This window comes from Oncorhynchus nerka, linkage group LG14, assembly GCF_034236695.1.
Source record: "Oncorhynchus nerka isolate Pitt River linkage group LG14, Oner_Uvic_2.0, whole genome shotgun sequence".
Lineage (NCBI taxonomy): Eukaryota > Metazoa > Chordata > Actinopteri > Salmoniformes > Salmonidae > Oncorhynchus > Oncorhynchus nerka.
The window spans coordinates 23,957,034-23,984,946 of NC_088409.1; the positions used below are offsets into that span (position 1 = coordinate 23,957,034).

Here is a 27,913-nt window from a genome sequence, read left to right on the forward strand (position 1 = left end):
GTGGCGCCTGGGCGCCCCCCTCTGGACACAACACGCCACTGCATGGGACATCATCTTCAGCCACGGTGAGACACAAAGAAGAAAATCATCCCCAAAAGGAATAAAACAATGATAAACTAATGATAGTAATGACAACACTTCTCCCCTCATTCACTACCATTCCTTCTCTCCTCTCAACCCTTCTCCTTCTCTCCTCTCAACCCTTCTCCTTCTCTCCTCTCAACCCTTCTCCTTCTCTCCTCTCAACCCCTCTCCTTCTCTCCTCTCAACCCCTCTCCTTCTCTCCTCTCAACCCTTCTCCTTCTCTTCTCTCAACCCTTCTCCTTCTCTCCTCTCAACCCTTCTCCTTCTCTCCTCTCAACCCTTCTCCTTCTCTTCTCTCAACCCTTCTCCTTCTCTTCTCTCAACCCTCCTCCTTCTCTCCTCTCAACCCTTCTCCTTCTCTTCTCTCAACCCTTCTCCTTCTCTTCTCTCAACCCTTCTCCTTCTCTTCTCTCAACCCTTCTCCTTCTCTTCTCTCAACCCTTCTTCTTCTCTTCTCTCAAACCTTCTCCTTCTCTCCTCTCAACCCCTCTCCTTCTTTTCTCTCAACCCTTCTCCTTCTCTCCTCTCAACCCTTCTCCTTCTCTCAACCCTTCTCCTTCTCTTCTCTCAACACTTCTCCTTCTCCTTCTCTCAACCCTTCTCCTTCTCTCCTCTCAACCCTTCTCCTTCTCTCAACCCTTCTCCTTCTCTTCTCTCAACACTTCTCCTTCTCCTTCTCTCAACCCTTCTTCTTCTCTTCTCTCAACCCTTCTCCTTCTCTTCTCTCAACCCTTCTCCTTCTCTCCTCTCAACCCTTCTCCTTCTCTTCTCTCAACCTTTCTCCTTCTCTTCTCTCAACCCTTCTTCTTCTCTTCTCTCAACCCTTTTTCTTCTCTTCTCTCAAACCTTCTCCTTCTCTCCTCTCAACCCTTCTCATTCTCTCCTCTCAACCCCTCTCCTTCTCTCCTCTCAACCCCTCTCCTTCTCTCCTCTCAACCCTTCTCCTTCTCTTCTCTCAACCCTTCTCCTTCTCTCCTCTCAACCCTTCTCCTTCTCTCCTCTCAACCCTTCTCCTTCTCTTCTCTCAACCCTTCTCTTCTCTCAACCCTTCTCTCCTCTCAACCCTTCTCCTTCTCTCCTCTCAACCCTTCTCCTTCTCTTCTCTCAACCCTTCTCCTTCTCTCCTCTCAACCCTTCTCCTTCTCTCAACCCTTCTCCTTCTCTTCTCTCAACACTTCTCCTTCTGCTTCTCTCAACCCTTCTTCTTCTCTTCTCTCAACCCTTCTCCTTCTCTCCTCTCCACCCTTCTCCTTCTCTTCTCTCAACCCTTCTCCTTCTCTTCTCTCAACCCTTCTCCTTCTCTTCTCTCAACCCTTCTCCTTCTCTCCTCTCAACCCTTCTCCTTCTCTCAACCCTTCTCCTTCTCTTCTCTCAACACTTCTCCTTCTCCTTCTCTCAACCCTTCTTCTTCTCTTCTCTCAACCCTTCTCCTTCTCTTCTCTCAACCCTTCTCCTTCTCTCCTCTCAACCCTTCTCCTTCTCTTCTCTCAACCCTTCTCCTTCTCTTCTCTCAACCCTTCTTCTTCTCTTCTCTCAACCCTTTTCTTCTCTTCTCTCAAACCTTCTCCTTCTCTCCTCTCAACCCTTCTCCTTCTCTCCTCTCAACCCCTCTCCTTCTCTCCTCTCAACCCCTCTCCTTCTCTCCTCTCAACCCTTCTCCTTCTCTTCTCTCAACCCTTCTCCTTCTCTCCTCTCAACCCTTCTCCTTCTCTCCTCTCAACCCTTCTCCTTCTCTTCTCTCAACCCTTCTCCTTCTCTTCTCTCAACCCTTCTCCTTCTCTCCTCTCAACCCTTCTCCTTCTCTCCTCTCAACCCTTCTCCTTCTCTTCTCTCAACCCTTCTCCTTCTCTTCTCTCAACCCTTCTCCTTCTCTTCTCTCAACCCTTCTCCTTCTCCTTCTCTCAACCCTTCTCCTTCTCTTCTCTCAACCCTTCTCCTTCTCTTCTCTCAACCCTTCTCCTTCTCTTCTCTCAACCCTTCTCCTTCTCTCCTCTCAACCCTTCTCCTTCTCTCCTCTCAACCCTTCTCCTTCTCTTCTCTCAACCCTTCTCCTTCTCTTCTCTCAACCCTTCTCCTTCTCTTCTCTCAACCCTTCTCCTTCTCCTTCTCTCAACCCTTCTCCTTCTCTTCTCTCAACCCTTCTCCTTCTCTTCTCTCAACCCTTCTTCTTCTCTTCTCTCAACCCTTCTCCTTCTCTTCTCTCAACCCTTCTTCTTCTCTTCTCTCAACCCTTCTCCTTCTCTTCTCTCAACCCTTCTCCTTCTCTTCTCTCAACCCTTCTCCTTCTCTCCTCTCAACCCTTCTCCTTCTCTCCTCTCAACCCTTCTCCTTCTCTTCTCTCAACCCTTCTCCTTCTCTTCTCTCAACCCTTCTCCTTCTCTCCTCTCAACCCTTCTCCTTCTCTTCTCTCAACCCTTCTCCTTCTCTTCTCTCAACCCTTCTCCTTCTCTTCTTCTCTTCTCTCCTCTCAACCCTTCTCCTTCTCTTCTCTCAACCCTTCTCCTTCTCTTCTCTCAACCCTTCTCCTTCTCTTCTCTCAACCCTTCTCCTTCTCTTCTCTCAACCCTTCTCCTTCTCTTCTCTCAACCTCCTTCTTCTCTCAACCCTTCTCCTTCTCTTCTCTCAACCCTTCTCCTTCTCTTCTCTCAACCCTTCTCCTTCTCTCTCTTTCTCCTTCTCTCAACCCTTCTCCTTCTCTTCTCTCAACCCTTCTCCTTCTCTTCTCTCAACCCTTCTCCTTCTCTTCTCTCAACCCTTCTCCTTCTCTTCTCTCAACCCTTCTCCTTCTCTTCTCTCTCTCAACCCTTCTCTTCTTCTCTTCTCTCTCTCAACCTTCTCCTTCTCTTCCTCTCAACCCTTCTCCTTCTCTTCTCTCAACCCTTCTCCTTCTCTCCTCTCAACCCTTCTCCTTCTCTCAACCCTTCTCCTTCTCTTCTCTCAACCCTTCTCCTTCTCTTCTCTCAACCCTTCTTCTTCTCTTCTCTCAACCCTTCTCCTTCTCTTCTCTCAACCCTTCTCCTTCTCTTCTCTCAAACCTTCTCCTTCTCTTCTCTCAACCCTTCTCCTTCTCTTCTCTCAACCCTTCTTCTTCTCTTCTCTCAACCCTTCTCCTTCTCTTCTCTCAACCCTTCTCCTTCTCTTCTCTCAACCCTTCTCCTTCTCTTCTCTCAACCCTTCTTCTTCTCTTCTCTCAAACCTTCTCCTTCTCTCCTCTCAACCCCTCTCCTTCTCTTCTCTCAACCCTTCTCCTTCTCTCCTCTCAACCCTTCTCCTTCTCTCAACCCTTCTCCTTCTCTTCTCTCAACCCTTCTCCTTCTCTTCTCTCAACCCTTCTTCTTCTCTTCTCTCAACCCTTCTCCTTCTCTTCTCTCAACCCTTCTCCTTCTCTCCTCTCAACCCTTCTCCTTCTCTTCTCTCAACCCTTCTCCTTCTCTTCTCTCAACCCTTCTCTTCTCTTCTCTCAACCCTTCTTCTTCTCCTCTCAAACCTTCTCCTTCTCTCCTCTCAACCCCTCTCCTTCTCTTCTCTCAACCCTTCTCCTTCTCTCCTCTCCACCCTTCTCCTTCTCTTCTCTCAACCCTTCTCCTTCTCTTCTCTCAACCCTTCTCCTTCTCTTCTCTCAACCCTTCTCCTTCTCTTCTCTCAACCCTTCTCCTTCTCTTCTCTCAACCCTTCTCCTTCTCTTCTCTCAAACCTTCTCCTTCTCTCCTCTCAACCCCTCTCCTTCTCTTCTCTCAACCCTTCTCCTTCTCTTCTCTCAACCCTTCTTCTTCTCTTCTCTCAACCCTTCTTCTTCTCTTCTCTCAAACCTTCTCCTTCTCTCCTCTCAACCCCTCTCCTTCTCTTCTCTCAACCCTTCTCCTTCTCTTCTCTCAACCCTTCTCCTTCTCTTCTCTCAACCCTTCTCCTTCTCTTCTCTCAACCCTTCTCCTTCTCTTCTCTCAACCCTTCTCCTTCTCTTCTCTCAACCCTTCTTCTTCTCTTCTCTCAAACCTTCTCCTTCTCTCCTCTCAACCCCTCTCCTTCTCTTCTCTCAACCCTTCTCCTTCTCTTCTCTCACCCTTCTCCTTCTCTTCTCTCAACCTTCTCCTTCTCTTCTCTCAACCCTTCTCCTTCTCTTCTCTCAACCCTTCTTCTTCTCTTCTCTCAACCCTTCTTCTTCTATTCTCTCAAACCTTCTCCTTCTCTCCTCTCAACCCTTCTCCTTCTCTTCTCTCAACCCTTCTCCTTCTCTCCTCTCAACCCTTCTCCTTCTCTTCTCTCAACCCTTCTCCTTCTCTTCTCTCAACCCTTCTCCTTCTCTTCTCTCAACCCTTCTCCTTCTCTTCTCTCAGCCATTCGTCTTCTCTTCTCTCAACCCTTCTTCTTCTCTTCTCTCAAACCTTCTCCTTCTCTCCTCTCAACCCCTCTCCTTCTCTTCTCTCAACCCTTCTCCTTCTCTTCTCTCAACCCTTCTTCTTCTCTTCTCTCAACCCTTCTTCTTCTATTCTCTCAAACCTTCTCCTTCTCTCCTCTCAACCCCTCTCCTTCTCTTCTCTCAACCCTTCTCCTTCTCTCCTCTCCACCCTTCTCCTTCTCTTCTCTCAACCCTTCTCCTTCTCTTCTCTCAACCCTTCTCCTTCTCTTCTCTCAACCCTTCTCCTTCTCTTCTCTCAACCCTTCTCTTCTCTTCTCTCAACCCTTCTTCTTCTCTTCTCTCAAACCTTCTCCTTCTCTCCTCTCAACCCCTCTCCTTCTCTTCTCTCAACCCTTCTCCTTCTCTCCTCTCCACCCTTCTCCTTCTCTTCTCTCCAACCTTCTCCTTCTCTCCTCTCAACCCTTCTCCTTCTCTTCTCTCAACCCTTCTCCTTCTCTCCTCTCAACCCTTCTCTTCTCTTCTCTCAACCCTTCTCCTTCTCTTCTCTCAACCCTTCTCCTTCTCTCCTCTCAACCCTTCTCCTTCTCTTCTCTCAACCCTTCTCCTTCTCTCCTCTCTCTCCTTCTCTTCTCTCAACCCTTCTCCTTCTCTCTCTCAACCCTTCTCCTTCTCTCCTCTCAACCCTTCTCCTTCTCTTCTCTCAACCCTTCTCCTTCTCCTTCTCTCAACCCTTCTCCTTCTCTTCTCTCAACCCTTCTCCTTCTCTTCTCTCAACCCTTCTTCTTCTCTTCTCTCAACCCTTCTCCTTCTCTTCTCTCAACCCTTCTCCTTCTCTCCTCTCAACCCTTCTCTTCTCTCAACCCTTCTCCTTCTCTTCTCTCAACCCTTCTTCTTCTCTTCTCTCAACCCTTCTTCTTCTCTTCTCTCAACCCTTCTCCTTCTCTCCTCTCAACCCCTCTCCTTCTCTTCTCTCAACCCTTCTCCTTCTCTCCTCTCCACCCTTCTCCTTCTCTTCTCTCAACCCTTCTCCTTCTCTTCTTTCTCTCAACCCTTCTTCTTCTCTTCTCTCAACCCTTCTCCTTCTCTTCTCTCAACCCTTCTCCTTCTCTTCTCTCAACCCTTCTCCTTCTCTTCTCTCAACCCTTCTCCTTCTCTTCTCTCAACCCTTCTCTTCTCTTCTCTCAACCCTTCTCCTTCTCTTCTCTCAACCCTTCTCCTTCTCTTCTCTCAACCCTTCTCCTTCTCTCCTCTCAACCCTTCTCCTTCTCTTCTCTCAACCCTCTTCTCCTTCTCTTCTCTCAACCCTTCTCCTTCTCCTTCTCTCCTCTCAACCCTTCTCCTTCTCTTCTCTCAACCCTTCTCCTTCTCTCCTCTCAACCCTTCTCCTTCTCTTCTCTCAACCCTTCTCCTTCTCTCCTCTCAACCCTTCTCCTTCTCTTCTCTCAACCCTTCTCCTTCTCTTCTCTCAACCCTTCTCCTTCTCTTCTCTCAACCCTTCTCCTTCTCTTCTCTCAACCCTTCTCCTTCTCTTCTCTCAACCCTTCTCCTTCTCTTCTCTCAACCCTTCTCCTTCTCTTCTCTCAACCCTTCTCCTTCTCTTCTCTCAACCCTTCTCTTCTCTTCTCTCAACCCTTCTCCTTCTCTTCTCTCAACCCTTCTCCTTCTCTTCTCTCAACCCTTCTCCTTCTCTTCTCTCAACCCTTCTCCTTCTCTTCTCTCAACCCTTCTCCTTCTCTTTCTCTCAACCCTTCTCCTTCTCTTCTTCAACCCTTCTCCTTCTCTTCTCTCAACCCTTCTCCTTCTCTTCTCTCAACCCTTCTTCTTCTCTTCTCTCAACCCTTCTTCTTCTCTTCTCTCAACCCCTTCTCCTTCTCTTCTCTCAACCCTTCTCCTTCTCTCCTCTCAACCCTCCTTCTCCTTCTCTCAACCCTTCTCCTTCTCTTCTCTCAACCCTTCTCCTTCTGCTTCTCTCAACCCTTCTTCTTCTCTTCTCTCAACCCTTCTCCTTCTCTTCTCTCAACCCTTCTTCTTCTCTTCTCTCAACCTTCTCCTTCTCTTCTCTCAACCCTTCTCCTTCTCTTCTCTCAACCCTTCTCCTTCTCTTCTCTCAACCCTTCTCCTTCTCTTCTCTCAACCCTTCTCCTTCTCTTCTCTCAACCCTTCTCCTTCTCTTCTCTCAACCCTTCTTCTTCTCTTCTCTCAAACCTTCTCCTTCTCTTCTCAACCCCTCTCCTTCTCTTCTCTCAACCCTTCTCCTTCTCTTCTCTCAACCCTTCTTCTTCTCTCTCTCAACCCTTCTCCTTCTCTTCTCTCAACCCTTCTCCTTCTCTTCTCTCAACCCTTCTTCTTCTCTTCTCTCAACCCTTCTCCTTCTCTTCTCTCAACCCTTCTCCTTCTCTTCTCTCAACCCTTCTCCTTCTCTTCTCTCAACCCTTCTCCTTCTCTTCTCTCAACCCTTCTCCTTCTCTTCTCTCAACCCTTCTTCTTCTCTTCTCTCAACCCTTCTCTTCTCTCTCTCAACCCTTCTCCTTCTCTTCTCTCAACCCTTCTCCTTCTCTTCTCTCAACCCTTCTCCTTCTCTTCTCTCAACCCTTCTCCTTCTCTTCTCTCAACCCTTCTCCTTCTCTTCTCTCAACCCTTCTCCTTCTCTTCTCTCAACCCTTCTCCTTCTCTCTCTCAACCCTTCTTCTTCTCTTCTCTCAACCCTTCTCCTTCTCTCCTCTCAACCCTTCTCCTTCTCTTCTCTCAACCCTTCTCCTTCTCTTCTCTCAACCCTTCTCTTCTTTCTCTTCTCTCAACCCTTCTCCTTCTCTCTCTCAACCCTTCTCCTTCTCTTCTCTCAACCCTTCTCCTTCTCTTCTCTCAACCCTTCTCCTTCTCTTCTCTCAACCCTTCTCCTTCTCTTCTCTCAACCCTTCTCCTTCTCTTCTCTCAACCCTTCTCCTTCTCTTCTCTCAACCTTCTTTCTCTCTTCTTCTTCTTCTCTCAAACCTTCTCCTTCTCTCCTCTCAACCCTTCTCCTTCTCTTCTCTCAACCCTTCTCCTTCTCTTCTCTCAACCTTCTCCTTCTCTTCTCTCAACCCTTCTCCTTCTCTTCTCTCAACCCTTCTCCTTCTCTTCTCTCAACCCTTCTCCTTCTCTCCTCTCAACCCTCTCCTTCTCTTCTCTCAACCCTTCTCCTTCTCTTCTCTCAACCCTTCTCCTTCTCTTCTCTCAACCTTCTCTTCTCTCTCTCAACCCCTCTCCTTCTCTTCTCTCAACCCCTCCTCCTTCTCCTTCTCTCCTCTCAACCCTTCTCCTTCTCTTCTCTCAACCCTTCTCCTTCTCTTCTCTCAACCCTTCTCCTTCTCTTCTCTCAACCCTTCTCCTTCTCTTCTCTCAACCCTTCTCCTTCTCTTCTCTCAACCCTTCTTCTTCTCTTCTCTCAAACCTTCTCCTTCTCTCCTCTCAACCCTTCTCCTTCTCTTCTCTCAACCCTTCTCCTTCTCTTCTCAACCCCCTCTCCTTCTCTTCTCTCAACCCTTCTCTTCTCTCCTCTCAAAACCCTTCTCCTTCTCTCCTCTCAACCCTTCTCCTTCTCTTCTCTCAACCCTTCTCCTTCTCTCCTCTCAACCCTTCTCTCTTCTCTTCTCTCAACCCTTCTCCTTCTCTCCTCTCAACCCTTCTCCTTCTCTTCTCTCAACCCTTCTCCTTCTCTTCTCTCAACCCTTCTCCTTCTCTTCTCTCAACCCTTCTCCTTCTCTCCTCTCAACCCTTCTCCTTCTCTTCTCTCAACCCTTCTCCTTCTCTACTCTCAACCCTTCTCCTTCTCCTTCTCTCAACCCTTCTTCTCTTCTCTCAACCCTTCTTCTTCTCTTCTCTCAAACCTTCTCCTTCTCTCCTCTCAACCCCTCTCCTTCTCTTCTCTCAACCCTTCTCCTTCTCTTCTCTCAACCCTTCTCCTTCTCTTCTCTCAACCCTTCTCCTTCTCTCCTCTCAACCCTTCTCCTTCTCTTCTCTCAACCCTTCTCCTTCTCTTCTCTCAACCCTTCTCCTTCTCTTCTCTCAACCCTTCTCCTTCTCTTCTCTCAACCCTTCTCCTTCTCTTCTCTCAACCCTTCTTCTTCTCTTCTCTCAACCCTTCTCCTTCTCTTCTCTCAACCCTTCTCCTTCTCTCTCTCAACCCTTCTCTTCTCTTCTCTCAACCCTTCTCCTTCTCTTCTCTCAACCCTTCTCCTTCTCTTCTCTCAACCCTTCTCCTTCTCTTCTCTCAACCCTTCTCCTTCTCTTCTCTCAACCCTTCTCCTTCTCTTCTCTCAACCCTTCTCCTTCTCTCCTCTCAACCCTTCTCCTTCTCTTTCTCTCAACCCTTCTCCTTCTCTTCTCTCAACCCTTCTCCTTCTCTTCTCTCAACCCTTCTTCTTCTCTTCTCTCAACCCCTCTCCTTCTCTCCTCTCAACCCTTCTCCTTCTCTTCTCTCAACCCTTCTCCTTCTCTTCTCTCAACCCTTCTCCTTCTCTTCTCTCAACCCTTCTTCTCTCTTCTCTCAACCCTCTCCTTCTGTCCTCTCAACCCTTCTCCTTCTCTTCTCTCAACCCTTCTCCTTCTCTTCTCTCAACCCTTCTCCTTCTCTTCTCTCAACCCTTCTCCTTCTCTTCTCTCAACCCTTCTCCTTCTCTTCTCTCAACCCTTCTCCTTCTCTTCTCTCAACCCTTCTCCTTCTCTTCTCTCAACCCTTCTCTTCTCTTCTCAACCCTTCTCCTTCTCTTCTCTCAACCCTTCTCCTTCTCTTCTCTCAACCCTTCTCCTTCTCTTCTCTCAACCCTTCTCCTTCTCTTCTCTCAACCCTTCTCCTTCTCTCCTCTCAACCCTTCTCCTTCTCTTCTCTCAACCCTTCTTCTTCTCTTCTCTCAACCCTCTCCTTCTCTCTCTCTCAACCCTTCTCCTTCTCTCTCTCCCTTCTCAACCCTTCTCCTTCTCTTCTCTCAACCCTTCTCCTTCTCTTCTCTCAACCCTTCTCTTCTCTTCTCTCAACCCTTCTCCTTCTCTTCTCTCAACCCTTCTCATTCTCTTCTCCAACCCTTCTCTTCTCTTCTCTCAACCCCTCTCCTTCTCTTCTCTCAACCCTTCTCCTTCTCTCCTCTCAACCCTTCTTCTTCTCTTCTCTCAACCCTCTCCTTCTCTCAACCCTTCTCCTTCTCTCCTCTCAACCCTTCTCCTTCTCTTCTCTCAACCCTTCTCCTTCTCTTCTCTCAACCCTTCTCCTTCTCTTCTCTCAACCCTTCTCCTTCTCTTCTCTCAACCCTTCTCTTCTCTTCTCTCAACCCTTCTCCTTCTCTTCTCTCAACCCTTCTCCTTCTCTTCTCTCAACCCTTCTCCTTCTCTTCTCTCAACCCTTCTCCTTCTCTCCTCTCAACCCTTCTCCTTCTCTTCTCTCAACCCTTCTCCTTCTCTTCTCTCAACCCTTCTCCTTCTCTTCTCTCAACCCTTCTCTCAACCTTCTCATTCTCTTCTCTCAACCCTTCTCCTTCTCTCCTCTCAACCCCTCTCATTCTCTCCTCTCAACCCTTCTCCTTCTCTTTCTCTCAACCCTTCTCAACCTCTTCTCAACCCTTCTCTTCTCTCCTCTCAACCCCTTCTCCTTCTCTTCTCTCCAACCCTTCTCAACTCTTCTCTCAACCCTTCTCTTCTCTTCTCTCAACCCTTCTCTTCTCTTCTCTCAACCCTCTCCTTCTCTTCTCTCAACCCTTCTCCTTCTCTTCTCTCAACCCTTCTCCTTCTCTTCTCTCAACCCTTCTCCTTCTCTTCTCTCAACCCTTCTCCTTCTCTTCTCTCAACCCTTCTCTTCTCTTCTCTCAACCCTTCTCCTTCTCTTCTCTCTCAACCCTTCTCCTTCTCTTCTCTCAACCCTTCTCCTTCTCTTCTCTCAACCCTTCTCTCCTTCTCTCTCTCTCTCAACCCCTCTCCTTCTCTTCTCTCAACCCTTCTCCTTCTCTCCTCTCAACCCTTCTCCTTCTCTCTCTCAACCCTTCTCCTTCTCTCTCTCAACCCTTCTCCTTCTCTTCTCTCAACCCTTCTCCTTCTCTTCTCTCAACCCTTCTTCTTCTCTTCTCTCAAACCTTCTCTTCTCTTCTCAACCCTCTTCTCCTCTCTCACCCCTCTCCTTCTCTTCTCTCAACCCTTCTCCTTCTCTCCTCTCAACCCTTCTCTCTTCTCTCAACCCTTCTCCTTCTCTTCTCTCAACCCTTCTCCTTCTCTCCTCTCAACCCTTCTCCTTCTCTTCTCTCAACCCTTCTCCTTCTCTCCTCTCAACCCTTCTCCTTCTCTTCTCTCAACCCTTCTCCTTCTCTTCTCTCAACCCTTCTCCTTCTCTCCTCTCAACCCTTCTCCTTCTCTTCTCTCAACCCTTCTCCTTCTCTTCTCTCAACCCTTCTCCTTCTCTTCTCTCAACCCTTCTCCTTCTCTTCTCTCAACCCTTCTTCTTCTCTTCTCTCAACCCTTCTCCTTCTCTCCTCTCAACCCTTCTCCTTCTCTTCTCTCAACCCTTCTCCTTCTCTTCTCTCAACCCTTCTCATTCTCTTCTCTCAACCCTTCTCCTTCTCTCCTCTCAACCCCTCTCATTCTCTTCTCAACCCTTCTCATTCTCTTTCTCAACCCTTCTCCTTCTCTCCTCTCAACCCCTCTCCTTCTCTTCTCTCAACCCTTCTCCTTCTCTTCTCTCAACCCTTCTTCTTCTCTTCTCTCAACCCTTCTTCTTCTCTTCTCTCAACCCCTCCTCTCTCTCAACCTTTCTCTCCTCTCAACCCTTCTCCTTCTCTTCTCTCAACCCTTCTCCTTCTCTTCTCTCAACCCTTCTCCTTCTCTTCTCTCAACCCTTCTCCTTCTCTCTCTCACCCCTCTCATTCTCTCCTCTCAACCCTTCTCATTCTCTTTTCTCAACCCTTCTCCTTCTCTCTCTCAACCCTCTCATTCTCTCCTCTCAACCCTTCTCCTTCTCTTCTCTCAACCCTTCTTCTTCTCTTCTCTCAACCCTTCTCCTTCTCTTCTCTCAACCCTTCTCCTTCTCTCTCTCTCAACCCTTCTCCTTCTCTTCTCTCAACCCTTCTTCTCTTCTCTCAACCCTTCTCCTTCTCCTTCTCTCAACCCTTCTCCTTCTCTTCTCTCAACCCTTCTTCTCTTCTCTTCTCTCAACCCTTCTCCTTCTCTTCTCTCAACCCTTCTCCTTCTCTTCTCTCAACCCTTCTTCTTCTCTTCTCTCAACCCCTCTCTTCTCTTCTCTCAACCCTTCTCCTTCTCTTCTCTCAACCCCTTCTCCTTCTCTTCTCTCAACCCTTCTCCTTCTCTTCTCTCAACCCTTCTCCTTCTCTTCTCTCAACCCTCTCCTTCTCTCCTCTCAACCCTTCTCCTTCTCTTCTCTCAACCCTTCTCCTTCTCTTCTCTCAACCCTTCTCCTTCTCTTCTCTCAACCCCTTCTTCTCTCCTCTCAACTCTTCTCATTCTCTTTTCTCAACCCTTCTCCTTCTCTGCTCTCAACCCTTCTCATTCTCTCCTCTCAACCCTTCTCCTTCTCTTCTCTCAACCCTTCTCCTTCTCTTCTCTCAACCCTTCTTCTTCTCTTCTCTCAACCCTTCTTCTTCTCTTCTCTCAACCCCTCTCCTTCTCTCTCAACCCTTCTCCTTCTCTTCTCTCAACCCTTCTTCTTCTCTTCTCTCAACCCTTCTCCTTCTCTTCTCTCTTCTTCTCTTCTCTCAACCCTTCTCCTTCTCTTCTCTCAACCCTTCTCCTTCTCTCCTCTCAACCCTTCTCCTTCTCTTCTCTCAACCCTTCTCCTTCTCTTCTCTCAACCCTTCTCCTTCTCTTCTCTCAACCCTTCTTCTCTCAACCCTTCTCATTCTTCTCTTCTCTCAACCCTTCTCCTTCTCTTCTCTCAACCCTTCTCCTTCTCTCCTCTCAACCCTTCTCCTTCTCTTCTCTCAACCCTTCTCCTTCTCTTCTCTCAACCCCTTTCTCTTCTTCTCTTCTCTCAACCCTCTTCTCTCCTCTCCTTCTCTTCTCTCAACCCTTCTTCTTCTCTTCTCTCAACCCTTCTCCTTCTCTTCTCTCAACCCTTCTCCTTCTCTCCTCTCAACCCTCCTTCTCCTTCTCTTAACTCAACCCTTCTCCTTCTCTCAACCCTTCTCCTTCTCTTCTCTCAACCCTTCTCCTTCTCTTCTCTCAACCCTTCTCCTTCTCTCCTCTCAACCCTTCTCCTTCTCTTCTCTCAACCCTTCTCCTTCTCTTCTCTCAACCCTTCTCTCTTCTTCTCTCTCTCAACCCCTTCTCTTCTTCAACCCTTCTTCTCTCAACCCTTCTCCTTCTCTTCTCTCAACCCTTCTCCTTCTCTTCTCTCAACCCTTCTCCTTCTCTTCTCTCAACCCTTCTTCTTCTCTTCTCTCAACCCTTCTCCTTCTCTCTCTCAACCCTTCTCCTTCTCTTCTCTCAACCCTTCTCCTTCTCTCCTCTCAACCCTTCTTCTCTCTCTCAACCCTTCTCCTTCTCTCTCTCAACCCTTCTCATTCTTCTCTCCTTCAACCCTTCTCTTCTCCTCTCAACCCTTCTCCTTCTCTCTCTCAACCCCTCTCCTCTTCTCCTTCTTCTCTTCTCTTCTCTCAACCCTTCTTCTTCTCTTCTCTCAACCCTTCTCCTTCTCTTCTCTCAACCCTTCTCCTTCTCTTCTCTCAACCCTTCTTCTTCTCTTCTCTCAACCTTCTCCTTCTCTTCTCTCAAACCCTTCTCATTCTCTTCTCTCTCAACCCTTCTCCTTCTCTTCTCTCAACCCTTCTCCTTCTCTCCTCTCAACCCTTCTCCTTCTCTTCTCTCAACCCCTTCTCCTTCTCTCTCTCAACCCTTCTCCTTCTCTTCTCTCAACCCTTCTCCTTCTCTTCTCTCAACCCTTCTCCTTCTCTTCTCTCAACCCTTCTCCTTCTCTCTCTCAACCCTTCTCCTTCTCTTCTCTCAACCCTTCTTCTCCTTCTCTTCTCTTCTCTCAACCCCTCTCCTTCTCTCCTCTCAACCCTTCTCCTTCTCTTCTCTCAACCCTTCTCCTTCTCTTCTCTCAACCCTTCTCCTTCTCTCCTCTCAACCCTTCTCCTTCTCTCCTTCTTCTCTCAACCCTTCTCCTTCTCTTCTCTCAACCCTTCTCCTTCTCTCTCTCCTTCTCTTCAACCCTTCTCCTTCTCTTCTCTCAACCCTTCTTCTTCTCTTCTCTCAACCCTTCTTCTTCTCTTCTCTCAACCCCTCTCCTTCTCTCCTCTCAACCCTTCTCCTTCTCTTCTCTCAACCCTTCTCCTTCTCTTCTCTCAACCCTTCTCATTCTCTTCTCTCAACCCTTCTCCTTCTCTTCTCTCAACCCCTCTCCTTCTCTCCTCTCAACCCTTCTCATTCTCTTCTCTCAACCCTTCTCCTTCTCTTCTCTCAACCCTCTCTTCTCTCCTCTCAACCTTCTCATTCTCTTCTCTCAACCCTTCTCCTTCTCTCCTCTCAACCCTTCTCCTTCTCTTCTCTCAACCCTTCTCCTTCTCTTCTCTCAACCCTTCTCCTTCTCTTCTCTCAACCCTTCTTCTTCTCTTCTCTCAACCCTTCTCTCTTCTCTCCTCTCAACCCTTCTCCTTCCTTCTTCAAACCTTCTTCTCTTCTCTCAACCCTTCTCATTCTCTTCTCTCAACCCTTCTCCTTCTCTGCTCTCAACCCCTCTCATTCTCTCCTCTCTCCTTCTCTGCTCTCAACCCCTCTCATCTTCTCCTCTCAACCCTTCTCATTCTTTTCTCAACCCTTCTCCTTCTCTTCTCTCAACCCCTCTCATTCTCTCCTCTCAACCCTTCTCCTTCTCTTCTCTCAACCCTTCTTCTTCTCTTCTCTCAACCCTTCTCATTCTCTTCTCTCAACCCTTCTCCTTCTCTTCTCTCAACCCCTCTCCTTCTCTTCTCTCAACCCCTCTCATTCTCTCCTCTCAACCCTTCTCCTTCTCTCTTCTCCTTCTCTCCTCTCAACCCTTCTCCTTCTCTTCTCTCAACCCTTCTTCTTCTCTTCTCTCAAACCTTCTCCTTCTCTCCTCTAAACCCCTCTCCTTCTCTTCTCTCAACCCTTCTCCTTCTCTCCTCTCAACCCTTCTCCTTCTCTTCTCTCAACCCTTCTCCTTCTCTTCTCTCAACTCTTCTCCTTCTCTCTCTCAACCCTTCTCCTTCTCTTCTCTCAACCCTTCTCCTTCTCTTCTCTCAACCCTTCTTCTTCTCTTCTCTCAACCCTTCTTCTTCTCTTCTCTCAAACCTTCTCCTTCTCTCCTCTCAACCCTTCTCCTTCTCTTCTCTCAACCCTTCTCCTTCTCTCCTCTCAACCCTTCTCCTTCTCTTCTCTCAACCCCTCTCATTCTCTCCTCTCAACCCTTCTCCTTCTCTTCTCTCAACCCTTCTCCTTCTCTCCTCTCAACCCTTCTCCTTCTCTTCTTCTTCTCCTTCTCTCAACCCTTCTCCTTCTCTTCTCTCAACCCTTCTCCTTCTCTTCTCTCAATCCTTCTCCTTCTCCTTCTCTCAACCCTTCTCCTTCTCTTCTCTCAACCCTTCTTCTTCTCTTCTCTCAACTTCCTTCTCTTCTCAACCCTTCTCTTCTCTTCACTCAACCCTTCTTCTTCTCTTCTCTCAACCCCTCTCCTTCTCTCCTCTCAACCCTTCTCCTTCTCTTCTCTCAACCCTTCTCCTTCTCTCCTCTCAACCCTTCTCCTTCTCTTCTCTCTTCTCCTTCTCTTCTCTCAACCCTTCTTCTTCTCTTCTCTCAACCCTTCTCCTTCTCTCTCTCTCTCTCAACCCCTCTCATTCTTCTCTCAACTCTCAACCCTTCTCAACTTCTCTTCTCTCTCTCAACCCTTCTTCTCTCCTCTCAACCCTTCTCCTTCTCTCTCTCAACCCTTCTCCTTCTCTCCTCTCAACCCTTCTCTTCTTCTTCTCTCAACCCTTCTCCTTCTCAACCCTTCTCCTTCTCTTCTCTCAACCCTTCTCCTTCTCTCCTCTCAACCCTTCTCCTTCTCTTCTCTCAACCCCTTCTCATTCTCTTCTCTCAACCCTTCTTTCCTTCTCTCAACCCTTCTCCTTCTCTCAACCCTTCTCCTTCTCTTCTCTCAACCCTTCTCCTTCTCTTCTCTCAACCCTTCTTCTTCTCTTCTCTCAACCCTTCTCATTCTCTTCTCTCAACCCTTCTCCTTCTCTGCTCTCAACCCTTCTCCTTCTCTCTCTCAACCCTTCTCCTTCTCTCCTCAACCCTTCTCCTTCTCTTCTCTCAACCCTTCTCCTTCTCTTCTCTCTTCTCCTTCTCTCAACCCTTCTCCTTCTCTTCTCTCAACCTTCTCCTTCTCTTCTCTCAAACCTTCTCCTTCTCTTCTCTCAACCCTTCTCCTTCTCTTCTCTCAACCCTTCTCCTTCTCTCTCTCAAACCTCTCCTTCTCCTTCCCTTCTCCTTCTCTTCTCTCAACCCTTCTCCTTCTCTCCTCTCAACCTCCTTCTCTTCTTCTCTCTCAACCCTTCTCAACTCTCTTCTTCTCTTCTCTTCTCAACCCTTCTCTTCTCTTCCTCTCAACCTCTTCTCTTCTCTCAACCCTTCTCCTTCTCTTCTCTCAACCCTTCTCCTTCTCTCCTCTCAACCCTTCTCCTTCTCTTCTCTCAACCTTCTCCTTCTCTCTCTCAACCCTTCTCCTTCTCTTCTCTCAACCCTTCTCCTTCTCTCCTCTCAACCCCTCTCTCTTCTTCTTCTCCTCTCTTCTCTCAACCCTTCTCCTTCTCTTCTCTCAACCCTTCTCCTTCTCTTCTCTTCTCTTCTCTCTCAACCCTTCTCCTTCTCTTTCTCTCAACCCTTCTCCTTCTCTTCTCTCAACCCTTCTCCTTCTCTTCTCTCAACCCTTCTCTTCTCTTCTCTCAACCCTTCTTCTTCTCTTCTCTCAACCCTTCTCCTTCTCTCCTCTCAACCCTTCTCCTTCTCTTCTCTCAACCCTTCTCCTTCTCTCCTCTCAACCCTTCTCCTTCTCTCTCTCTCAACCCTTCTCCTTCTCTTCTCTCAACCCTTCTCCTTCTCTTCTCTCAACCCTTCTCCTTCTCTTCTCTCAACCCTTCTCCTTCTCTTCTCTCAAACCTTCTCTTCTCTTCTCTCAACCCTTCTCCTTCTCTTCTCTCAACCCTTCTCCTTCTCTCCTCTCAACCCTTCTCTTCTCTTCTCTCAACCCTTCTCCTTCTCTTCTCTCAACCCTTCTCCTTCTCTTCTCTCAACCCTTCTCCTTCTCTCTCTCTCTTCTCTTCTCTCCTCTCTTCTCTCAACCCTTCTCCTTCTCTTCTCTCAACCCTTCTTCTTCTCTTCTCTCAACCCTTCTCTTCTCTTCTCTCAACCCTTCTCCTTCTCTGCTCTCAACCCCTCTCCTTCTCTCCTCTCAACCCCTCTCCTTCTCTTCTCTCAACCCTTCTCCTTCTCTCCTCTCAACCCTTCTCCTTCTCTCTTCTCAACCCTTCTCATTCTCTTCTCTCAACCCTTCTCTTCTCTTCTCTCAACCCTTCTCCTTCTCTCCTCTCAACCCTTCTCCTTCTCTTCTCTCAACCCTTCTCCTTCTCTCCTCTCAACCCTTCTCCTTCTCTCTCTCAACCCTTCTCTTCTCTTCTCTCAACCCTTCTCCTTCTCTTCTCTCAACCCTTCTCCTTCTCTCCTCTCAACTCCTTCTCCTTCTCCTCTCTCCTCTCAATCCCTTCTCCTTCTCTTCTCTCAACCCTTCTCCTTCTCTTCTCTCAACCCTTCTCCTTCTCTTCTCTCAACCCTTCTCCTTCTCTTCTCTCAACCCTTCTTCTTCTCTTCTCTCAACCCTTCTTCTTCTCTCTCTCAACCCCTCTCCTTCTCTTCTCTCAACCCTTCTCCTTCTCTTCTCTCAACCCTTCTCCTTCTCTTCTCTCAACCCTTCTCCTTCTCTTCTCTCAACCCTTCTCCTTCTCTTCTCTCAACCCTTCTCCTTCTCTCCTCTCAACCCTTCTCATTCTCTTCTCTCAACCCTTCTCCTTCTCTGCTCTCAACCCCTCTCATTCTCTCCTCTCAACTCTTCTCATTCTCTTTTCTCAACCCTTCTCCTTCTCTGCTCTCAACCCCTCTCATTCTCTCCTCTCAACCCTTCTCCTTCTCTTCTCTCAACCCTTCTCCTTCTCTTCTCTCAACCCTTCTCCTTCTCTTCTCTCAACCCTTCTCTTCTCTTCTCTCAACCCTTCTCCTTCTCTTCTCTCAACCCTTCTCCTTCTCTTCTCTCAACCCTTCTCCTTCTCTTCTCTCAACCCTTCTCCTTCTCTTCTCTCAACCCTTCTCCTTCTCTTCTCTCAACCCCTCTCCTTCTCTCCTCTCAACCCTTCTTCCTTCTCTCAACCCTTCTCCTTCTCTGCTCTCAACCCTTCTCCTTCTCTCCTCTCAACCCTTCTCCTTCTCTTCTCTCAACCCTTCTCCTTCTCTTCTCTCAACCCTTCTCATTCTCTTCTCTCAACCCTTCTCCTTCTCTTCTCTCAACCCCTCTCCTTCTCTCCTCTCAACCCCTCTCTTCTCCTTCTCTCCTCTCAACCCTTCTCCTTCTCTCTCAACCCTTCTCCTTCTCTTCTCTCAACCCTTCTCCTCTTCTCTCAATCCTTCTTCTTCTCTTCTCTCAAACCTTCTCCTTCTCTCTCTCTTCTCTCTTCTCTTCTCTCTCAGCCCTTCTCCTTCTCTCTCTCAACCCTTCTCCTTCTCTTCTCTCAACCCTTCTCCTTCTCTCTCTCAACCCTCTTCTCTCCTCTCTCAACCCTTCTCCTTCTCTTCTCTCAACCCTTCTCCTTCTCTTCTCTCAACCCTTCTCTTCTCTTCTCTCAACCCTTCTTCTTCTCTTCTCTCAACCTTCTCCTTCTCTCCTCTCAACCCCTCTCCTTCTCTTCTCTCAACCCTTCTCCTTCTCTCTTCTCTCCACCCTTCTCCTTCTCTTCTCTCAACCCTTCTCCTTCTCTTCTCTCAACCCTTCTCCTTCTCTTCTCTCAACCCTTCTCCTTCTCTTCTCTCAACCCTCTCAACTTCTCCTTCTCTCCTCTCAACCCCTCTCCTTCTCTTCTCTCAACCCTTCTCCTTCTCTTCTCTCAACCCTTCTCCTTCTCTTCTCTCAACCCTTCTCCTTCTCTTCTCTCAACCCCTTCTCTCTCTTCTCTCAACCCTTCTCCTTCTCTTCTCTCAACCCTTCTTCTTCTCTTCTCTCAACCCTTCTTCTTCTCTTCTCTCAACTTCTTCTTCTCTTCTCTCAACCCTTCTCCTTCTCTCCTCTCAACCCTTCTCCTTCTCTTCTCTCAACCCTTGTCCTTCTCTTCTCTCAACCCTTCTCATTCTCTTCTCTCAACCCTTCTCCTTCTCTGCTCTCAACCCCTCTCATTCTCTTCTCTCAACCCTTCTCTCTTCTCTCAACCCTTCTCCTTCTCTGCTCTCAACCCCTCTCATTCTCTCCTCTCAACCCTTCTCCTTCTCTTTTCTCAACCCTTCTCCTTCTCTGCTCTCAACCCCTCTCATTCTCTCCTCTCAACCCTTCTCCTTCTCTTCTCTCAACCCTTCTCCTTCTCTTCTCTCAACCCCTCTCTTCTCTTCTCTCAACCCTTCTCCTTCTCTTTCTCTCAACCCTTCTCCTTCTCTTCTCCTTCTCCTTCTCTTCTCTCAACCCTTCTTCTTCTCTTCTCTCAACCCTTCTCCTTCTCTTCTCTCAACCCTTCTCCAACCTCTTCTCTCAACCCTTCTCCTCTTTCTCTCAACCCTCTCAACTCTTCTCTCAACCCTTCTCCTTCTCTCCTCTCAACCCTTCTCCTTCTCTCTCTTCTCCTCTCTTCTCTCAACCTTCTCTTCTCTCTTCTCTTCTCTCAACCTTCTTTCTTCTCTTCTCTCAACCCTTCTTCTTCTCTTCTCTCAACCCTTCTCCTTCTCTTCTCTCAACCCTTCTCCTTCTCTTCTCTCAACCCTTCTCCTTCTCTTCTCTCTACCTTCTCTTCTCTCAACCCTTCTCCTTCTCTTCTCTCAACCCTTCTCCTTCTTCAACCCTTCTCCTTCTCTTCTCTCAACCCTTCTTCTTCTCTTCTCTCAACCCTTCTCCTTCTCTCCTCTCAACCCCTCTCCTTCTCTTCTCTCAACCCTTCTCCTTCTCTTCTCTCAACCCTTCTCCTTCTCTTCTCTCAACCCTTCTCCTTCTCTCAGCCCTCTCAACCTTCTTCTTCTCTTCTCTTCTCTCAACCCTTCTCCTTCTCTTCTCTTCTCCTTCTCTCCTCTCAACCCTTCTCCTTCTCTTCTCTCAACCCTTCTCTTCAAACCTTCTCCTTCTCTTCTCTCAACCCTTCTCCTTCTCTTCTCAACCCTTCTCTTCTCTTTCTCTCTCTCCTCTCAGCTCCTTCTCTCAACCCTTCTCCTCTCCTCAACCCTCTCATTCTCTTCTCTCTCCTTCTCTTCTCTCAACCCCTCTCATTCTCTTCTCTCAACCCTTCTCCTTCTCTTCTCTCAACCCTTCTCTTCTCTCTCAACCCCTTCTCCTTCTCTTCTCTCAACCTTCTCATTCTCTTCTCTCAACCCTTCTCCTTCTCTGCTCTCAACCCCTCTCATTCTCTCCTCTCAACCCTTCTCCTTCTCTTCTCTCAACCCTTCTCCTTCTCTTCTCTCAACCCTTCTTCTTCTCTTCTCTCAACCCTTCTTCTCTCTCTTCTCTCAACCCTCTCTTCTCACCTCTCAACCCTTCTCCTTCTCTTCTCTCAACCCTTCTCCTTCTCTTCTCTCAACCCTTCTCCTTCTCTTCTCTCAACCCTTCTCCTTCTCTTCTCTCAACCCCTCTCATTCTCTCCTCTCAACCCTTCTCATTCCTTTTCTCAACCCTTCTCCTTCTCTGCTCTCAACCCCTCTCATTCTCTCCTCTCAACCCTTCTCCTTCTCTTCTCTCAACCCTTCTTCTTCTTCTCTTCTCTCAACCCTTCTCATTCTCTTCTCTCAACCCTTCTCCTTCTCTTCTCTCAACCCCTCTCCTTCTCTCTCTCAACCCCTCTTTCTCTCTCTCAACCCTTCTCCTTTTCTCCTCTCAACCCTTCTCCTTCTCTCTCTCAACCCTTCTCATCTCTTCTCTCAACCCTTCTTCTTCTCTTCTCTCAAACCTTCTCCTTCTCTCCTCTCAACCCTTCTCCTTCTCTTCTTCTTCTCCTTCTCTCTCAACCCTTCTCCTTCTCTTCTCTCAACCCTTTCTCCTTCTCTTCTCTCAACTCTTCTCCTTCTCTTCTCTCAAACCTTCTCCTTCTCTTCTCTCAACCCTTCTCCTTCTCTTCTCTCAACCCTTCTTCTTCTCTTCTCTCAACCCTTCTTCTTCTCTTCTCTTCTCTCAAACCTTCTCCTTCTCTCCTCTCAACCCCTCTCCTTCTCTTCTCTCAACCCTTCTCCTTCTCTCTCTCTCCACCCTTCTCCTTCTCTTCTCTCAACCCCTCTCATTCTCTCTCAACCCTTCTCCTTCTCTTCTCTCAACCCTTCTTCTTCTCTTCTCTCAACCCTTCTCCTTCTCTTCTCTCAACCCTTCTCCTTCTCTTCTCTCAACCCTTCTCCTTCTCTTCTCTCAACCCTTCTCCTTCTCTTCTCTCTCAATCCTTCTCCTTCTCTTCTCTCAACCCTTCTCCTTCTCTTCTCTCAACCCTTCTTCTTCTCCTTCTCTCAAGTCTTCTCCTTCTCTTCTCTCAACCCTTCTCCTTCTCTTCTCTCAACCCTTCTCCTTCTCTCTCTCTCAACCCTTCTCCTTCTCTCCTCTCTTCTCCTTCTCTTCTCTCAACCCTTCTCCTTCTCTTCTCTCAACCCTTCTCATTCTCTTCTCTCAACCCTTCTCCTCTTCTCTCAACCCTTCTCCTTCTCTCTCTCAACCCTCTCATTCTCTTCTCTCAACCCTTCTCCTTCTCTTCTCTCAACCCTTCTCCTTCTCTTCTCTCAACCCTTCTCCTTCTCTTCTCTCAACCCTTCTTCTTCTCTCCTCTCAACCCTTCTCCTTCTCTTCTCTCAACCCTTCTCATTCTCTTCTCTCAACCCTTCTTCTTCTCTTCTCTCAACCCTTCTCCTTCTCTTCTCTCAACCCTTCTCCTTCTCTTCTCTCAACCCTCCTTCTCTTCTCTCAACCCTTCTCCTTCTCTTCTCTCAACCCTTCTCCTTCTCTGCTCTCAACCCCTCTCATTCTCTCTCTCAACCCTTCTCATTCTCTTCTCTCAACCCTTCTCCTTCTCTCTCTCAACCCCTCTCTCTCTCTCAACTCTTCTCATTCTCTTTTCTCAACCCTTCTCCTTCTCTCTCTCAACCCCTCTCATTCTCTCTCAACCCTTCTCCTTCTCTTCTCTCAACCCTTCTCCTTCTCTTCTCTCAACCCTTCTTCTTCTCTTCTCTCAACCCTTCTTCTTCTCTTCTCTCAACCCCTCTCCTTCTCTCCTCTCAACCCTTCTCCTTCTCTTCTCTCAACCCTTCTCCTTCTCTTCTCTCAACCCTTCTCATTCTCTTCTCTCAACCCTTCTCCTTCTCTGCTCTCAACCCCTCTCATTCTCTCCTCTCAACCCTTCTTCCTTTTCTCAACCCTTCTCCTTCTCTGCTCTCAACCCCTCTCATTCTCTTCCTCTCAACCCTTCTCCTTCTCTTCTCTCAACCCTTCTTCTTCTCTTCTCTCAACCCTTCTCATTCTCTTCTCTCAACCCTTCTCCTTCTCTGCTCTCAACCCCTCTCCTTCTCTCCTCTCAACCCTTCTCCTTCTCTCCTCTCCACCCTTCTCCTTTTCTTCTCTCAACCCTTCTCCTTCTCTTCTCTCAACCCTTCTCATTCTCTTCTCTCAATCCTTCTTCTTCTCTTCTCTCAACCCTTCTCCTTCTCTCCTCTCAACCCCTCTCCTTCTCTTCTCTCAACCCTTCTCCTTCTCTTCTCTCAACCCTTCTCCTTCTCTCCTCTCAACCCTTCTCCTTCTCTTCTCTCAACCCTTCTCCTTCTCTCTCTCAACCCTTCTCCTTCTCTTCTCTCAACCCTTCTCCTTCTCTTCTCTCAACCCTTCTCTTCTCTTCTCTCAACCCTTCTCCTTCTTCTCTCAACCCTTCTTCTTCTCTTCTCTCAACCCTTCTCTTCTCTTCTCTCAACCCTTCTCCTTCTCTCCTCTCAACCCTTCTCCTTCTCTTCTCTCAACCCTTCTCCTTCTCTTCTCTCAACCCTCCTTCTCAACCCTTCTCTCTCTCAACCCTTCTCCTTTCTCTCAACCTTCTCCTTCTCTCCTCTCAACCCCTCTCATTTTCTTCTCTCAAACCCTTCTCCTTCTCTCTCTCAACCCTTCTCCTTCTCTTCTCTTTCTCCTTCTCTTCTCTCAACCCTTCTCTTCTCTTCTCTCAACCCTCTTCTCCTTCTCTTCTCTCAACCCTTCTCCTTCTCTTCTCTCAACCCTTCTTCTTCTCTTCTCTCAACCCCTCTCCTTCTCTCCTCTCAACCCTTCTCTTCTCTTCTCTCAACCCTTCTCCTTCTCTTCTCTCAACCCTTCTCCTTCTCTTCTCTCAACCCTTCTCCTTCTCTTCCTCTCAACCCTTCTCCTTCTCTTCTCTCAACCCTTCTCATTCTCTTCTCTCAACCCTTCTCCTTCTTCTCTCAACCCCTCTCTTCTCAAACCTTCTCATTCTCTTTTCTCAACCCTTCTCCTTCTCTGCTCTCAACCCCTCTCTCTTCTCCTTCAACCCTTCTCCTCTCAACCCTTCTCCTTCTCTTCTCTCAACCCTTCTCTTCTCTTCTCTCAACCCTTCTTCTTCTCTTCTCTCAACCCCTCTCCTTCTCTCCTCTCAACCCTTCTCCTTCTCTTCTCTCAACCCTTCTCTTCTCTTCTCTCAACCCTTCTCCTTCTCTTCTCTCAACCCTTCTCCTTCTCTTCTCAACCCCTCTCATTCTCTCCTCTCAACCCTTCTCATTCCCTTTTCTCAACCCTTCTCCTTCTCTGCTCTCAACCCCTCTCCTTCTCTCCTCTCAACCCTTCTCCTTCTCTTCTCTCAACCCTTCTCCTTCTCTTCTCTCAACCCTTCTCATTCTCTTCTCTTCTTTCTCTGCTCTCAACCCTCTCCTTCTCTCCTCTCAACCCCTCTCATTCTCAAACCCTTCTCCTTCTCTCCTCTCAACCCTTCTCCTTCTCTCCTCTCAACCCTTCTCATTCTCTTCTCTCAACCCTCCTTCTTCTTCTCTTCTCTCAAACCTTCTCCTTCTCTCAAACCCCTCTCCTTCTCTTCTCTCAACCCTTCTCCTTCTCTCTCTCAACCCTTCTCCTTCTCTTCTCTCAACCCTTCTCCTTCTCTTCTCTCTCTTCTCCTTCTCTCTCTCAAACCTTCTCCTTCTCTTCTCTCAACCCTTCTCCTTCTCTTCTCTCAACCCTTCTTCTTCTTTCTCTCAACCCTTCTTCTTCTCTTCTCTTCTCTCAAACCTTCTCCTTCTCTCCTCTCAACCCCTCTCCTTCTCTTCTCTCAACCCTTCTCCTTCTCTCCTCTCCACCCTTCTCCTTCTCTTCTCTCAACCCCTCTCATTCTCTCCTCTCAACCCTTCTCCTTCTCTTCTCTCAACCCTTCTCCTTCTCTTCTCTCAACCCTTCTCCTTCTCTTCTCTCAACCCTTCTCTTCTCTCCTCTCAACCCCTCTCCTTCTCTTCTCTCAACCCTTCTCCTTCTCTTCTCTCAACCCTTCTCCTTCTCCTTCTCTCAACCCTTCTCCTTCTCTTCTCTCAACCCTTCTTCTTCTCCTTCTCTCAACCCTCTTCTCCTTCTCTTCTCTCTTCTTCTTCTCTTCTCTCAACCCTTCTTCTTCTCTTCTCTCAACCCTCTCCTTCTCTCCTCTCAACCCTTCTCCTTCTCTCTTCTCTCAACCCTTCTCCTTCTCTTCTCTCAACCCTTCTCCTTCTCTTCTCTCAACCCTTCTCCTTCTCTGCTCTCAACCCTCTCATTCTCTTCTCAACCCTTCTCATTCTCTTCTCTCAACCCTTATCCTTCTCTGCTTCAACCCTTCTCTCATTATCTCTCAACCTCAACTCTTCTCCTTCTCTTTTCTCAAACCTTCTCCTTCTCTGCTCTCAACCCCTCTCTTCTCAACCCTTCTCCTTCTCTTCTCTCAACCCTTCTCCTTCTTCTCTCAACCCTTCTCAACTCCTTCTCTCAACCCTCTCTTCTCTCTCTTCTTCTCTTCTCTCAACCCCTCTCCTTCTCTCCTCTCAACCCTTCTCCTTCTCTTCTCTCAACCCCTCCTCTCTCTCTCTCAACCCTTCTCTTCTTCTCTTCTCTCAACCCTTCTCCTTCTCTGCTCTCAACCCCTCTCCTTCTCTCCTCTCAACCCTTCTCCTTCTCTTCTCTCAACCCTTCTTCTTCTCTTCTCTCAACCCTTCTCTCTCTCTCAACCCTTCTCCTTCTCTTCTCTCAACCCTTCTCCTTCTCTCCTCTCAACCCTTCTCCTTCTCTTCTCAACCTTCTCCTTCTCTTCTCTCAACCCTTCTCCTTCTCTTCTCTCAACCCTTCTCCTTCTCTTCTCTCAACCCTTCTCCTTCTCTTCTCTCAACCCTTCTCCTTCTCTTCTCTCAACCCTTCTCCTTCTCTCCTCAACCCCTCTCTTCTCTTCTCTCAACCCTTCTCCTTCTCTCCTCTCTCAACCCTTCTCCTTCTCTTCTCTCAACCCTTCTCCTTCTCTTCTCTCAACCCTTCTCCTTCTCTCCTCTCAAACCTTCTCCTTCTCTTCTCTCAACCCTTCTCCTTCTCTTCTCTCAACCCTTCTCCTTCTCTCCTCTCAACCCTTCTCTCCTTCTCTTCTCTCAACCCTTCTCCTTCTCTTCTCTCAACCCTTCTCATTCTCTTCTCTCAACCCTTCTCTTCTCTGCTCTCAACCCCTCTCATTCTCTTCTCTCAACCCTTCTCATTTCTTCTCTCAACCCTTCTCCTTCTCTTCTCTCAACCCCTCTCATTCTCTCCTCTCAACTCTTCTCATTCTCTTTTCTCAACCCTTCTCCTTCTCTGCTCTCAACCCCTCTCATTCTCTCCTCTCAACCCTTCTCCTTCTCTTCTCTCAACCCTTCTCCTTCTCTTCTCTCAACCCTTCTTCTTCTCTTCTCTCAACCCTTCTTCTTCTCTTCTCTCAACCCTCTCTCCTTCTCTCCTCTCAACCCTTCTCCTTCTCTTCTCTCAACCCTTCTCCTTCTCTTCTCTCAACCCTTCTCATTCTCTTCTCTCAACCCTTCTCCTTCTCTGCTCTCAACCCCTCTCATTCTCTCCTCTCAACCCTTCTCATTCCCTTTTCTCAACCCTTCTCCTTCTCTGCTCTCAACCCTCTCATTCTCTCCTCTCAACCCTTCTCCTTCTCTTCTCTCAACCCTTCTTCTTCTCTTCTCTCAACCCTTCTCCTTCTCTTCTCTCAACCCTCCTTCTCTCCTTCTCTCAACCCCTCTCCTTCTCTCCTCTCAACCCCTCTCATTCTCTCCTCTCAACCCTTCTCCTTTTCTCTCTCAACCCTTCTCCTTCTCTTCTCTCAACCCCAACCCTTCTCCTTCTCTTCTCTCAATCCTTCTTCTTCTCTTCTCTCAAACCTTCTCCTTCTCTCTTCTCCCCTCTCCTTCTCTTCTCTCAACCCTTCTCTTCTCTCTCTCAACCCTTCTCCTTCTCTTCTCTCAACCCTTCTCCTTCTCTTCTCTCAACTCTTCTCCTTCTCTCTCTCAACCCTTCTCCTTCTCTTCTCTCAACCCTTCTCCTTCTCCTCTCTCAACCCTTCTTCTTCTCTTCTCTCAACCCTTCTTCTTCTCTTCTCTCAAACCTTCTCCTTCTCTCCTCTCAACCCTTCTCCTTCTCTTCTCTCAACCCTTCTCCTTCTCTCCTCTCAACCCTTCTCCTTCTCTTCTCTCAACCCCTCTCATTCTCTCCTCTCAACCCTTCTCCTTCTCTTCTCTCAACCCTTCTTCTTCTCTTCTCTCAACCCTTCTCCTTCTCTTCTCTCAACCCTTCTCCTTCTCTCCTCTCAACCCCTCTCCTTCTCTTCTCTCAACCCTTCTCCTTCTCTCTCTCAACCCTTCTCCTTCTCTTCTCTCAACCCTTCTCCTTCTCTTCTCTCAACCCTTCTTCTTCTCCTTCTCTCAAGTCTTCTCCTTCTCTTCTCTCAACCCTTCTTCTTCTCTTCTCTCAACCCTTCTTCTTCTCTTCTCTCAACCCTTCTCCTTCTCTCAACCCTTCTCCTTCTCTTCTCTCAACCCTTCTCCTTCTCTTCTCTCAACCCTTCTCATTCTCTCCTCTCAACCCTTCTCCTTCTCTGCTCTCAACCCCTCTCATTCTCTCCTCTCAACCCTTCTCCTTCTCTTCTCTCAACCCTTCTCCTTCTCTGCTCTCAACCCCTCTCATTCTCTCCTCTCAACTCTTCTCATTCTCTTTTCTCAACCCTTCTCCTTCTCTGCTCTCAACCCCTCTCATTCTCTCCTCTCAACCCTTCTCCTTCTCTTCTCTCAACCCTTCTCCTTCTCTTCTCTCAACCCTTCTCTTCTCTTCTCTCAACCCTCTTCTTCTCTTCTCTCAACCCCTCTCCTCTCACCTCTCAACCCTTCTCCTTCTCTTCTCTCAACCCTTCTCCTTCTCTTCTCTCAACCCCTCTCATTCTCTCCTCTCAACCCTTCTCATTCTCTTCTCCTTCTCTGCTCTCAACCCTTCTCCTTCTCTCTCTCAACCCTTCTCCTTCTCTTCTCTCAACCCTTCTTCTTCTCTTCTCTCAACCCTTCTCATTCTCTTCTCTCAACCCTTCTCCTTCTCTTCTCTCAACCCCTCTCCTTCTCTCCTCTCAACCCTTCTCCTTCTCTCCTCTCAAACCTTCTCCCTTCTCTTCTCTCAACCCTTCTCCTTCTCTTCTCTCAACCCTTCTCCTTCTCTTCTCTCAACCCTTCTCCTTCTCTTCTCTCAACCTTCTTCTTCTCTTCTCTCAAACCTTCTCCTTCTCTCCTCTCTCTTCTCTTCTCTCAACCCTTCTCCTTCTCTCCTCTCAACCCTTCTCCTTCTCTTCTCTCAACCCTTCTTCTCTTCTTCTTCTCCTTCTCTCCTCAACCCTTCTCCTTCTCTTCTCTCAACCCTTCTCCTTCTCTTCTCTCAACCCTTCTCCTTCTCTCTCTCAACCCTTCTCCTTCTCTTCTCTCAACCCTTCTCCTTCTCTTCTCTCAACCCTTCTCATTCTCTTCTCTCAACCCTTCTCCTTCTCTGCTCTCAACCCCTCTCATTCTCTCCTCTCAACCCTTCTCATTTCTTCTCTCAACCCTTCTCCTTCTCTGCTCTCAACCCTTCTCATTCTCTCTCTCAACTCTTCTCATTCTCTTTTCTCAACCCTTCTCCTTCTCTGCTCTCAACCCTTCTCCTTCTCTCCTCTCAACCCTTCTCCTTCTCTTCTCTCAACCCTTCTTCTTCTCTTCTCTCAACCCTTCTTCTTCTCTTCTCTCAAC

The 27,913-nt window shown here is 48.1% G+C and overlaps 1 protein-coding gene across 1 annotated transcript in view; it reads left to right on the forward strand.

Moving 5' to 3' along the window:
* The window catches only part of LOC135575183 (cytochrome P450 11B, mitochondrial-like), a 52,491-nt gene that overhangs the window by 10,631 nt on the left and 13,947 nt on the right, over positions 1-27,913 (forward strand). Inside the window, exon 4 of the mRNA XM_065027795.1 lies at positions 1-65. This exon is cut by the window's left edge and continues 139 nt beyond it. Within this exon, the coding sequence (XP_064883867.1) occupies positions 1-65 (65 nt within the window). The remainder of the gene's footprint in view (positions 66-27,913) is intronic.